The 13,192-nt window shown below is 39.8% G+C and overlaps 1 protein-coding gene across 5 annotated transcripts in view; it reads left to right on the top strand.

Annotated features, from left to right (window-relative positions):
• ACACA (acetyl-CoA carboxylase alpha) overlaps window positions 1-13,192 on the top strand; it is a 275,744-nt gene that overhangs the window by 73,371 nt on the left and 189,181 nt on the right. For all 5 annotated transcript variants that reach the window (XM_055257045.2, XM_055257046.2, XM_063628639.1 and 2 more), the window contains 5 exons: window positions 2,871-3,003; window positions 4,468-4,606; window positions 9,848-9,957; window positions 10,737-10,818; window positions 11,811-11,909. In XM_055257045.2, the coding sequence (XP_055113020.1) occupies window positions 2,871-3,003; window positions 4,468-4,606; window positions 9,848-9,957; window positions 10,737-10,818; window positions 11,811-11,909 (563 nt within the window). The remainder of the gene's footprint in view (window positions 1-2,870; window positions 3,004-4,467; window positions 4,607-9,847; window positions 9,958-10,736; window positions 10,819-11,810; window positions 11,910-13,192) is intronic.

Raw genomic sequence — 13,192 nt, 5'->3', positions numbered from 1 at the left:
AGGCAAAGTAGCTGCTAGACTCTGAACTGTCCCTTCTTGTTTTTTTTGTTTTGTTTTGTCTTTTTGTTTTTGAGACAGAGTCTCGCTCTGTCGCCCAGGCTGGAGTGCAGTGGCTTGATCTCTGCTCACTGCAACCTCTGCCTCCTGGGTTCAAGTGATTCTCCCACCTCAGCCTCCTGAGTAGCTGGGATTACAGATGTGCACCACCATGCCCGGCTATTTTTTTTTTTTTTTTTTTAGTAGAGACATGGTTTCGCCGTGTTGGCCAAGCTGGTCTAGAACTCCTGGCCTCAAGTGATCCGCCTGCCTCGGCCTCCCAAAGTGCTGGGATTACAGGTGTGAGCCACTGTGCCTGACCTTGTCCCTTCTTGTTATACTACCGTAGGTGGTGGTTTTGCAAGTTAAGAGCCACACTAAGTCATGTGAAGTGTAGGGAAAATGCCCACTCATTGAGTTTTATGCATAGAGACACTCAGAGAAGAAAGAAAGACTGGTCTCATTTATATATGTATATGTAAAACTATGTATGTGCACAGAAATCTAGATATTTTGCTGCATGTAGGAAGATTTTAATCATACCTTCTTATTTTGAAAAGATACCTTACTACCCCATCAAGTTTAAATTGTAAGGGAAAGGAAGAAAAGGTGGGAATAGGAAAAGAAAACAACTGTCTATCGAACAGTGTACAAAAGAGCTTATATCCACTATCTTATTTAATCCTCTGAACACTCTTTTGGGGGGTCCATCAGTCAAGGTGCAGTCAAAAGGAAAATAAATTGTACTAGGTGTTATAAACAGAGAACATTCAATAGTGAGAATTGCATAATTGGGTGTTAGAAGAATAAAAGAACAACAACAAAAAAGGCACTCTGAGGTACCCCAGAGTTAATAACTAGAGGAAGTGGCTATCACCCGTAAGTCTGGGAGAACAAAAGGGAGGTAGTGTTACCAGAACCTAGGAGCTTGGTGGAGGTCCCCTGGAGGGCTGGTGCCTGGACCTCTGGGCGTAAGCTTTGAGTAGCTAGTACTCAGATCCTTGGCCTGACAGGTGATTGATAGGCCCAGGCAGTGAGGTCCAGAGGATGAGTGAGCATGGCAAGGTTGATATTCTGACTGCCAAAGAGCCACAACCCACTGCTGCTGGTACCTCTATGGCTTTTCACCAGACTGTTGAAAGAAGCTAGAGACTGGAATTAAGTCTCTGTTACAGCTGGAGCAATGCTGATAACAGCTGGGAAATAGGAAGGAAGGCCCTTTTCTTACCTTTCTGCCTTCCGGTTTGGTGAACAGAACAGGAAGGAGCTAGCAAAGGAGTCTTGGAAATGAAGTTTGCAGAATCTTGGCCCCATTGTCACAGAGCACAGCATAAAAGGGTAGGTTTGGAGCTGAAAGACAATAGGTAAATAACCGGGACAGTGAATATTATGCATATTTTACAAAGAGAACACTGAAGCTGAGAAGGTTAAATTATTTGCAAAAGATCATTTAAGTGGACAGATCTGGAATGTAAACCCAGGCCTGTGCTGTTTCCACTATCATATTTTGTCTAATCCAAGGTGCCATTGATCGTTAGAAATGCTGTTATTTTATGTACCACTAAGGAAAAAATACAGTACTGCTGGCCAGGCGCGGTGGCTCATGCCTGTAATCACAACACTTTGGAAGGCCGAGGTTGGCGGATCACCTGAGGTCAGGAGTTCGAGACCAGCCTGGTCAACATGGTGAAACCTTGTCTCTACTAAAAATACAAAAATTAGCCAGGTGTGGTGGCACGCGCCTACAGTCTCAGCTACTCTGCAGGCTGAGGCAGGAGAATCGCTTGAACCTGGGAGTTGAAGGTTATAGTGAGTTGAGATCTGGCCAGTGCATTCCAACCTGGGCGACAGAGCAAGACTCTGGCACAAAACAACAACAAAAACAGTACTGCCAATTTAATAAGGCATCAATTGTAAAATACATACCAATTTCAGTTTTTTTTTTTTTTTTTTGAGACACCCATATCATTCTGTCACCCAGGCTGGAGTGCAGTAGCACGACTATGACTTACTGCAGCCTCGACCACCCATGCCCAAGCAATTCACCTGCCTCAGCTGCCCCCCACCCCACCCCAAGTAACTGGGGCTACAGGCACACACGACTGTGCCAGCTAATTTTTGTATTTTTTTTATAGACAGGGTTTTGCCATGTTGCCTAGGCTGGTCTTGAATTCCTGGTCTCAAGCCATCCTGTCATCTCAGCCTCCCAAAGTGCTGGGATTACAGGCATGAGCCACAGCACCCGGCCTAGGAGATTTTTTTTTTTTTTTTTTTTTGGAGATTTTTTTAAAGTAAAAAGAAGAGAAGTAGAACCTTAAAACTGATTAAATATGGCATATTATGCTGCCTTGTAAAGAATTTTGTTTTGGAGTTGTTGATTTTGAAATACCTAGGGGATACCCAGGTAAAACGTTTAGTAGGCAGTTTTAAAATGTGGAGTTACAGGTCATAAGAAAGATAGAAGTCAGAGATACAGAGGTGAAGTTCATCTGCACACCAGAGTCACGATCCAGAAACAACCCTGGTAACTTGTTTTTTGGCTTTAACGGTCTCTGAGTCTATTATTTCTACCATCTATCCTTTGCCTATCTCTTTGTGATGGCATCTGCTGGTAAACCTTGATACTATCTTTTATTATTCAGAAACGCTTTTTTTTTTTCTTAAATTTCCACAAGCAAGAATCATTTTCTTTTCTTTTATTTGAAAAGTACGTGACCTGCCAGCATGCAGTCTTCACAGGATGCAGTTGTGAAAGTACTGTTATGGGTATGGTAGTGAAAAGCAGGTCTCCAGAAAATATAGGTGGTGTTTTTATGGCTTCTGTATTTTTATAGGTCCAGCATGTCTGGCTTGCACCTAGTAAAGCAGGGCCGAGACAGAAAGAAAATAGATTCTCAACGAGATTTCACTGTGGCTTCTCCAGCAGAATTTGTTACTCGCTTTGGGGGAAATAAAGTGATTGAGAAGGTAAGTTGTAACTTGCTGAATTATTTTGTCAGAAGCACATAGGATTCAATGCTTGCCTAGATTTGTTGTCTAGATTTGCTCCCAATTGATATTTAGATTCTCAGAGGCTTTGCCTCTTTATGTGAATTATAGCCTTTCTGCCTCCCTAGCATTCTATTAATATAATTTCAATGTTTTCTTATAATATGTATTTACCACAGATAATTTAATCATAGCTAATTAAGGAGTTAAAATGGTGCTCATAAAGTTATTTTTGAATCCTAGCAACTTGGGAGGCTGAAATGGAAGGATCACTTGAGCCCAGGAGTTCAAGGTTGCAGTGAGCTATGGATTGTGCCACTGCACTCCAACGTGGGCGACAGAGGGACCCTGTCTCAAAACAAAACATGTTTTTGAAAGATCTTGTGGTTTTACAGGGTGGGGCTGCACTGATCCGACAGAGTATGAAGAATTGATTAGCTTGTGGGTGCTGGTGGGGAGATAATATGCCACAGCATTGGATTGAAAGCTAAGGGAGTAGAGAGAGTTTCAGAAGAGAAGGCTTAAAGAGTTTGATACACTGTGACTTACTGGCTTCCACCAAGTATTTGAGATGTTTCAAGGGAATATACCACATGATATACTTAGAGATTCCAGGTATTTTGAAATGTAATTCCGTGTCACTTTTATCTAAACCATGTCAGAGCTGAGAGGATGACTTGGCTGAAATAGCTTCCAGTGATTAAAAGATTAAAGGATGGGGACCTGTATTTCCACTCCTAAAAGTATTACTTCATCAGCATCCTTTTATTAGTCTTCCAATAAAGACAGATTATGTGTCTGTTAGTCTATGTTATCCTTAGAGGCATGACTGCAAGATAGGTAAGGAGATAAAAGGTTTGTTTACAGAAAGTCTCAGGATTATTAGATTTTTCTACAGCAGTGACCATTCTTTCTGAGGCATTCTCTACAATTCTAAGGTATTGGAGTTCAGCATTTTGGAGAAAAGTAACTAATACCAGGGTTTTTAAACATGCTCAGTGCTCTGTACCTCATTTTATTGCAACAGAAAAGAGTGCATGGCCCTGCACTGGTTGGCCTTTCCCCATTCCTGATTACATAATATATCATCCCTCTGAATTTCATTGTCTTCTGTTCCCTAGTAATTGATATGGTAGTATGGTAGAATAATTCACAAAGTCACAGGATTTAAGTAATTGTGAATTTTCCCTTCAAATAAATGAAGTTAGAAAGGAGTATGTTTTAGCTGGCACATACTCAAGTATTTGCTTAGTTAACATTTAAAGATACTGCTTGGCCATGGGGAAGCTAGTTTCTAACAGTCTGGACCATAACAAGAATTCTTGGTTGAAAGTATGACTTTTACACAGAAAGATAGATATGCAAAAATTCTCTCATCTCTTTTCCTCCATTATTGCTTTTTTCTGCCTTTTCCTCCCATTCCCATCTCCTTCCCCCTCCCAGGTTCTTATTGCTAACAATGGCATTGCAGCAGTGAAATGCATGCGGTCTATCCGTAGGTGGTCTTATGAAATGTTTCGAAATGAACGTGCAATTCGATTCGTTGTCATGGTCACTCCTGAAGACCTTAAAGCCAATGCAGGTGAGTTATTAGCATTATGAAAGCATCACTCTCAAAACTAAAACATGGAACAGCACAGCCTTTAAGTAGGAGAATGTTAACTTAGGGGGATTCCCAAACACAGGACTTCCAAGTAAAATCCTTTTAAAATAATTTCTGTTTAAAATGTGTCAGTAATAGGCATATAAAAGTGATTGCACTATAGTCAACCTCAATACAGATTCCTGTGTTCTAGGGCTAAGTAGGAAGAAATTTAACAAAAGTGTTGATTTGGGCTTTCAAGTGTATGCCTTTTTCAGTGTTAAATATTTGCTATGCCACATTCTTTGGAATGTGTAAGTGGAAAGATTTAGAAGGAAATGCTGTTTTTTCCTTATGCGTTATATTGAATTATAGAAAAACTTTGGGCTAAGATTTTTTTTTTTCTCCTCCTGAGGGAGAGGCCTTTTGGGACCGAAGTGTGTTTCACTCTGTAAATTCGTCTACATATTCTTTTTACTCAGATGGTTCTCGGTCTGATAGTTGTAGATAAAGACTATTGGTATAGCTGAAAGATGTGACTAGTCTTTCTTCTCCATACCTTCTATCAGTAAGGTATAATCTCTTAAGGTAGAGTACCCACAGATAATGTGAAGAGCTATCTTTTTTTACATTTTTTTATCTTTTACTCTTAGGAAGCTGCGAAAAAGAGCTATCCTTTTATACGTATTTTAGTCTGCATATGTTTTTTCTTTGTTGAGACAATGGTATTATGATTATTCCTAAGAAAGAAAGGTTATTATATCATCTTATTTAGAAATTGAGAAGTCACCAATTTATTAGAAAGCAAATGTTATATATTAGGTCATTCTTGCATTGCCATAAAGAAATACCTGAGGCTGGGTAATTTGTAAAGAAAAGAGGATTAATTGGCTCACGATTCTGCAGGCTTTACAGGAAGCATGGTGCTGGCATCTGCTCTGCTTCTGGGGAGGCCTCAGGACACTTACTATCCTGGGGGAAGGTGAAGGGGGAGTAGGCACATCACATAGCCAGAGCAGGAACAAGACAGAATTGTGGGGAGGGTGCCACACACTTTTAAACAACCAGATCTCATATGAACTTAGAGTGAGAACTCACGTATCATCAAGGAGATGGCCCAAGCCATTCATGAGGGAGCTGCCCTCATGATCCAAACACCTCCTACCAGGCCCCATTTCCGAGACTGGGGATTACAATTCAACATGACATTTGGTGAGGGACATACATTCAAACTATATCACGTTATTATATGAAATCATTTAGATGCACACTTTCACATCTCTGAGCCACAAGTTTCATACTTATAAAAGGAAGATCCTAATGTCTATTTCACTGGGTAATTGTAAAGATGAGATCATCTATAATAAATACAGATTATCTTGCGTGGTTTTTTTTTTTTCTTTTGAGAGGGAGTCTTGCTCTGTCGCCAGGCTGCAGTGCAGTGGTGCAAACTCAGCTCACTGCAACCTCCGCCTCCCGGGTTCATGCAATTCTTCTGTCTCAGCCTCCCAAGTAGCTGGGACTACAGGTGTGTACCACCACGCCCAGCTAATTTTTATATTTTTAGTAGAGACAGAGTTTCACCATGTTTGCGAGGATGGTCTGGGTCTCTTGACCTTGTGATCCACCTGCCTCGGCCTCCCAAAGTGCTAGGATTACAGGTGTAAGCCACGCGCCTGGCCCGGTTTCTTTTTCCTCATTCATTTCTACCTGGTACTCCAATTAATTCATTTATTCATTCACTTAACATGGAGACTGACAGTTGAATAAGATGTGATCTTGTTCTAGGAAACAAATGATTTCAATACAATGAGGTAAGTGCTATAAAAGAAATATGCACAGGGTCTGGTGAGAACACAGAGATGAGACATCTAATTCTTGGGGGCAGGCTTAAGAGAAAGCTTTCTTAGGCTGAGTGTGGTTGCTTATGCCTGTAATCCTAGCACTTTGGGATGCTGAAGTGGGTGGATCACTTGAGGTCAGGAGTTTGGGACCAGCCTGGCCAACATGATGAAACCCCGTCTCCACTAAAAATACAAAAATTAGCTGGGCCTGGTGCTGGCACCTGTAAATCCAGCTACTTGGAAGCTGAGGTAGGAGAATCGCATGAACCCAGGAGGAGGAGGTTGTGGTGAGCTGAGATAGTGCCACCGCATTCCAGCCTGGGCCACAAAGCGAGACTCAGTCTCAACGAAAAAAAAAAAGAGAGAGAAAGCTTTCTGAAAGAGATGATGTCTAACCAGGAATGGGTAAGAGTTAGTGAAGCAATTGAGGGGAGAGAAGGGTATACCAGACAGAAAGAACAGCATATGCAAATGCATAAAGGTATGACACAAGTGGTTTTCTAGAAATTATGGATGGCTGCAAGATGTGATATAGTATTTGCCAAGGGGGACCTTGTTTTCCATCCTCAAAAGCACGACTTTGTCTTTTAAGGAGAGTATGTGTGTGTGTTGGACATCTAAGGATTTGCATTTTAAATGAATGTGTTTTTTGGTGTGTGTGTGTGTGTGTGTGTGTGTGTTTTAACTATGTAAAAGTTGAAGAGTATAATGAATCCCTTCCCATCTACCTGTCATGCAATATCAATAATTATCATCTCATGGCTAATCTAGTTTCATCTATATTCTTAACCCCGTGCACAATTATTTTGATGCAAATCCTTGATATCATATTATTCTTCATATTAAGATTAAGAGATTATACCTTATTGATAAAATGTATGGAGGGCCAGGCATGTGGCTTATGCCTATAATCTCAGCACTTTGGGAGGCCAAGGCAGGCAGATCGCTTGAACCCAGGAGTTCAAGGTCAGCCTGGACAATGTGGTGAAACTTTGTCTCTACAAAAAATGCAAAAATTAGCCGGGCATAGAGGTGCATGCCTGTAGTCTCAGCTACTCCAGAGGCTGAGGTGGGAGAATCACCTGAGCCCGGGAGGTCGAGGTCACAGTGAGCCATGATCATGCCACTGCATTCCAGTCTGGGTGTCAGAGTGAGATCCGGTCTCAAAAACAAACAAACAAACAAAAAAGAAATCTAAACCAAAACAATACTAAAGATTTTTTTTTAACTTACAAAACTGACAAAATTGAAAACGTTGATAATACCTAACATAGGTAAGAGTATTTGGTACCCATGTTGCTAGTGAGAGTCTGAAAATGTGAATACCTTTTGACCCAATAGTTTTATTGCTAGTAACATATCTGTGGATATAATTGGACAGCCGTACAGGGACACACATTATTTTATTATTTTTCAAATTATACATAATCTGTACTTCCATTGATAAGTTAGTAGTCAAATGAATTGTATAGGCTATTGAAATATTAGGTATCCATAAAAAAATTAAACATATATATACCTATATATATATATATTTATATACAATAAAGCATAAACTGGTTGTCTTTGAGGTGGGACAATAGGTGAGAGTCTCGCTCTGTCCCCCAGGCTGGAGTGCAGTGGCACAATCTCGGCTCACTGCAACCCCTGCCTCCTGGGTTCAAACAATTCACATGCCTCAGCCTCCTGAGTGGCTGGGATTACAGGTGCCCACCACCACGCCCAGCTAATTTTTTCTTTTTTTTTTTTTTAGACAGAGTCTTGCTCTGTCACCCAGGTTGGTGCAGTGGCGTGATCTCAGCTTACTGCAACCTCTGCCTCCCAGGTTCAAGCAATTCTCCTGCCTCAGCCTCTGTCAGCCTCACTCTGTCTGTGGTGGGACTACAGGCGTGTGCCACCATCCCCGGCTAATTTTTTGTATTTTTAGTAGAGATGGGGTTTCACCATGTTAGCCAGGATGGTCTCCATCTCCCGACCTCGTGATCCGCCCACCTCAGCCTCCCAAAATGCTAGGATTACAGGCGTGAGCCACTGCGCCTGGCCAATTTTCACTTTTAAAATATAGTATTGTTATATTCTGTTGTATTATCTAACATTATTTAATAATTCGCATGCTTTCCCTTCTATAATCAAAGAGAACAATAAGCCTATTTTAATTTTGAAGAAATTCTAGTGGAATTTTTTTTAGTAGAATTTTTTTTTAGAAAGGACTTAAAATCATTTAGAAATAAGAAAAGGTAATCACCATTCTGACTGGCATGAGATGATATCATTATGGTTTTGATTTGCATTTCTCTAATGATCACTGATGTTGAGGTTTTTTTTTAAATGTGTTTGTTGGCCGCATAAATGTCTTCTTTTGAGAAGTGTCTGTCTGTTCCTGTCCTTTATCAGTGCATGTGGGGCTTAATACCTAGGTGATGGGCTGATAGGTGCAGCAAACCACCATGGCACACGTTTACCTATGTAACAAACCTGGATGTCCTGCACATGTATCCTGGAACTTACATTTTTAAAAAAGAACAAGATAAAATAAATTTATTATTAGTAAATAATGGTGGATGCTTGAGTTGAAATTTGAAAGCTAAAATAAATATATAAATGGTGGAAATGAACTTTGAGAAAGTTACTTAACTCCTCCAAGCCATCATTTTCTGTCACATATCATATATTGGGTTGATGAGAGAATTAAATGAGATAATGTATATATAAAGTGCTAGTTACAGTCCCTACACGTGGTAGCTCTTCTGTTACAATTGTCATTGCCAGAATAGGAAAATAGAGATGTTAGATAACAAATTTGAAAGGGAATACTGTACAACAAATATATATAAGAAAGTGGTTATCTTTCTAAAGTTTCTTTCAAATACCTGTTACCCTCAGTATTCCAGATAAACTCTTTCCAGACACTCTTGTAACTAACCTTTCTTGTTTAGCCAGTTTGCAAGCCATTCAGGCTCTCCTATCTTTCTCCATTCTGTCAAGCTCTGTACCAGGAAAAGGGCTTTCTCTAGGTCCAGTGCCAGTTAAAGACAAAGGATGTCAGGACTAGAACTTTTTCTCAGAATAGAGTAATTGCACTTGGGCCCCTAACTGACAGATACATCAGCCTTGATATAGAAGTCATAAAGATTCCTCAGAAAGATTACATAGTGAAACGTTGGAGAACTGCTGTTTTAGTATAAGAGCTTCTAAATATGGGATTAACTCGTATTAGTGCTTGTGACTTAACAAACTAAGAGCCTCGAACTAAATGGTCCTGGAAATTATCCTACTAATGCTGTTTGTCCTGTGGTTACTTATGATAGTCCCTGACCTTTACATAGTTTTGCTGTGCAATTAAATTTCTGGAAAAAAAACAATCATGTGTTCTCTATTAATTTGCTTGCATTTTCAGAATACATTAAGATGGCAGATCACTATGTGCCAGTGCCTGGAGGACCAAACAACAACAACTATGCAAATGTGGAATTAATTCTTGATATTGCTAAAAGGATCCCAGTACAAGTAAGAGATGCCAGTGTGTCCTTTAAAACCAAATTCAGCCATTTTATAGTTAGGCACAAGGGGATATCTAGAGAAGAACATTTTTGTAAAGCATCGTTTTTGAAAATTATTAAATGCCTGTGTATGGGGTAACTAAACCAAATAAGGAAAAGAAAGATGGAAATAATGGAATGGCTAAAAATAAAGTAAACGTAATACAAACAGAAGGTTTAGAAGCGTCTTTCAGAGATTATTTATTCTAAGTATCTCACCTTTGAGCCAGTAAAAATTACCTATTTATTGTGGAATATTAGCCTAAAGGATGGTGGTATATTAAAGAAGTAGGCTGTTTCTTCCCTGTCACATTGTGTTAGTAAGTTTAGGGTAGGTACCTTAAAGCCGAAAGAGGAAAAAACTAAACTTAGATGGCAGTGTAATCAATAAAGATGTAATGGAGTGGCCATAGTAATTGAATATGTGAAACATAGCCAGTTTTTCTAGAAAACGCCCTTTACAACCTAGGCTGTGAATTGAGTTTCCTAAAGAGCAACAAGCATAACTGGACCTTAGTATCAATTTCAACTTGGTTTTGACCCCTTCAGAGCTCTTGCCACAATGGACTACTTATTGTTACTCTGTAAAGAGTTTGCCAACAATCAAGCATAGAAGCTGAATTAAGTATTAGGCTGCTGTGGAACTATTGTACCTCAAGAAACAGGGCCAGCCTGGATAGAGAGTCATGCAGTTTGTGGGGGTTTTGTATGAATTTTAAGAATGAATTATATTGTATTCCCTTGCAGGCAGTGTGGGCTGGCTGGGGTCATGCTTCTGAGAATCCCAAACTACCAGAACTTCTCTTGAAAAATGGCATTGCCTTCATGGGTAAGCCGTTCTAACATATTGTCCCTGTCTTTCTGTTTCTTTCTGTCAATTTTGCCCACATTTTACTCTATATTCTGATTTTCTTCTGTTTAACATATGCTGGGCTCTCTCTCTCTCTTTTTTTTTTCCTCAATCTATTACTGACTCTCAGAGTAACCCTCTTTATTTCTTTCATTTTTTTCATTTTTTGCTTATCTCAGTTCATCTTGATTTTGTTTTCTGTCCCTGGGTCAGATATGGAGATGTGGAGAAGGCTTTGGTATCTAAAACACTGACCTTTTAAAACTTTGCAACTAACCTTAAGAAAGCATGTGGGAAATGACCTGTTTTTAGATAGTGAAGATAACTGAATACTCAGGATGCCCTGGAAGTGTGCCCTTAAATATGAATCAGCACCTTTGCATTTAAGCATATAGGTGATACTCCTACAAGTGAGAGACACTTCTTCTGACTTTTCTGCTGTCATTATTATCAGAGAGAAAAACAAGGTTATATAGCTCAAAGTATTTTTCTCTCTGTCTCAGAGACCTTAAACAATGAAGATTATGTTTTGTAAACCTTTTTAAAGATGTCTCCTTTTTGGGTTCCCCTAAGACCAAAGAGGGTATACTATTTCAGACTTGAATCCTAAAACTTTAAAGTCCTTATTTCAGGATATTGACTTAAAAAAGAAGACTTTATTGATCTGGTAAAGTTGGATCATGAAGAATGATAACATTCTAGCTGGATTTGTCAAAAATTTAATTCAGCATATATTTATATATATTGAGCTCTCACTCTGCACAAAAAGCTTACTACATTAGGTTTTATAGATGGTACAAAGATAAGTCAAAGCATAATAGTCCCCATAATCAATTTATGATCTCCTTGATATGTGAGGGGTGGGGGAGGACAAGACAAATACATAAATAGCTATAATACAAGGCAACTACATGTGCCAGAAATGAGGCCAAGGTGTTACAGTCAGTATTCTTTTCCTGTTTTGTTTTTAGGTCCTCCAAGCCAGGCCATGTGGGCTTTAGGGGATAAGATTGCATCTTCCATAGTGGCTCAAACTGCAGGTATCCCAACTCTTCCCTGGAGTGGCAGTGGTAAGAACTGAATTCTTGTTTGTATCTTGAAGTACAGAATAGCTCAGTAGGATATTTGGGACTTACCTCTTTTGAAAAAGTATTGGGATACTTGACAAGAAATAGAATACTGGTTGATTAATGGTACCTTGTAGCTCCTGGCTTAATTAATACACCTGTGATTCTTTTAGGAATATAAATTTAGTTCCAGGGACACAGATGTTAAATTGTGATCTGGAGTGATCTTGTGAGTTAACTTAGAAAAACCCTGGGAAAACAAATATATGGTTTTGTGGGTTTAGATGTACTCTGGGCAGGCTAGAATCTTCCTCAGAGGTGGGCTTCCCAGGTCTTCGGACCTGCCTGGGAGTAGCCTGGATCACTAGGAAAAACCTAAAACCTACTTACTCAAATGTTTCCTTGCCAATGTTTTCTTTCTTTTTTTTTTTTGAAATGGAGTCTCACTCTGTTGCCCAGGCTGGAGTGCAGTGGCATGATCTTGGCTCACTGCATCCTCCACCTCCTGGGTTCAAACAGTTCTCTGCTTCAGCCTCCTGAGTAGCTGGGATTACAGGCACCTGCCACCACACCCGGTAATTTTTGTATTTTTTTGTAGAGACAGGGTTTCACTATCTTGGCCAGGCTGGTCTTGAACTCCTGACCTTGTGATCCACCTGCCTCGGCCTCCCAAAGTGCTGGGATTACAGGCATGAGCCACCGCGCCTGGCGCTAGTGTTTTCTTGATATCAACCCACAATCTATTGATGATTTGCTTTGACTGTTTAAAAACCATTCAACCTCATTTGCCCTTGATGCAGAAAATGAGGTCAGTAATTAACCTTTCTTCCAGGCATGCCAGAGGGGCAAGAATTTTCAAAAAGTAATTTATTCTCAATACATCCCTTAAACAGTTCCATGTGAATTATTATAGCTGATAACAATATGAACTTTTTTTTTTTTTTTTTTTTTAGTACTCAAGCACTGGGAACAGACATACACTAAAATCTCTTTTAAATGGGAATGACCACTGTCTTGAGGCTGAACAGATTTGAACCCTTGTTACTCTGGCTCTCCAGGGAGATTGCAATATCCTCTCCAGATCTGCTGGGTCAAATAGTTTAAAATAAAAGGTTGAATTTGTTCTTGTTTGAATGGAGAGGCTATAGTGTTCCCCTTGTGGCTGAGTGCAGGGACGTTCAGAGAGCATGGAATCATGACTCTGCTGAGGCCGATAAAACCGCCATTTCTATTTCCAAGGGCTCATAAAGATTGAATTATTTCCCAGACCTCTTGGCCCTGGAGCA

The sequence above is a fragment of the Symphalangus syndactylus genome, chromosome 20 (genome assembly GCF_028878055.3).
Source record: "Symphalangus syndactylus isolate Jambi chromosome 20, NHGRI_mSymSyn1-v2.1_pri, whole genome shotgun sequence".
NCBI lineage: Eukaryota > Metazoa > Chordata > Mammalia > Primates > Hylobatidae > Symphalangus > Symphalangus syndactylus.
This window is presented reverse-complemented; position numbering and strand designations above follow the sequence as displayed.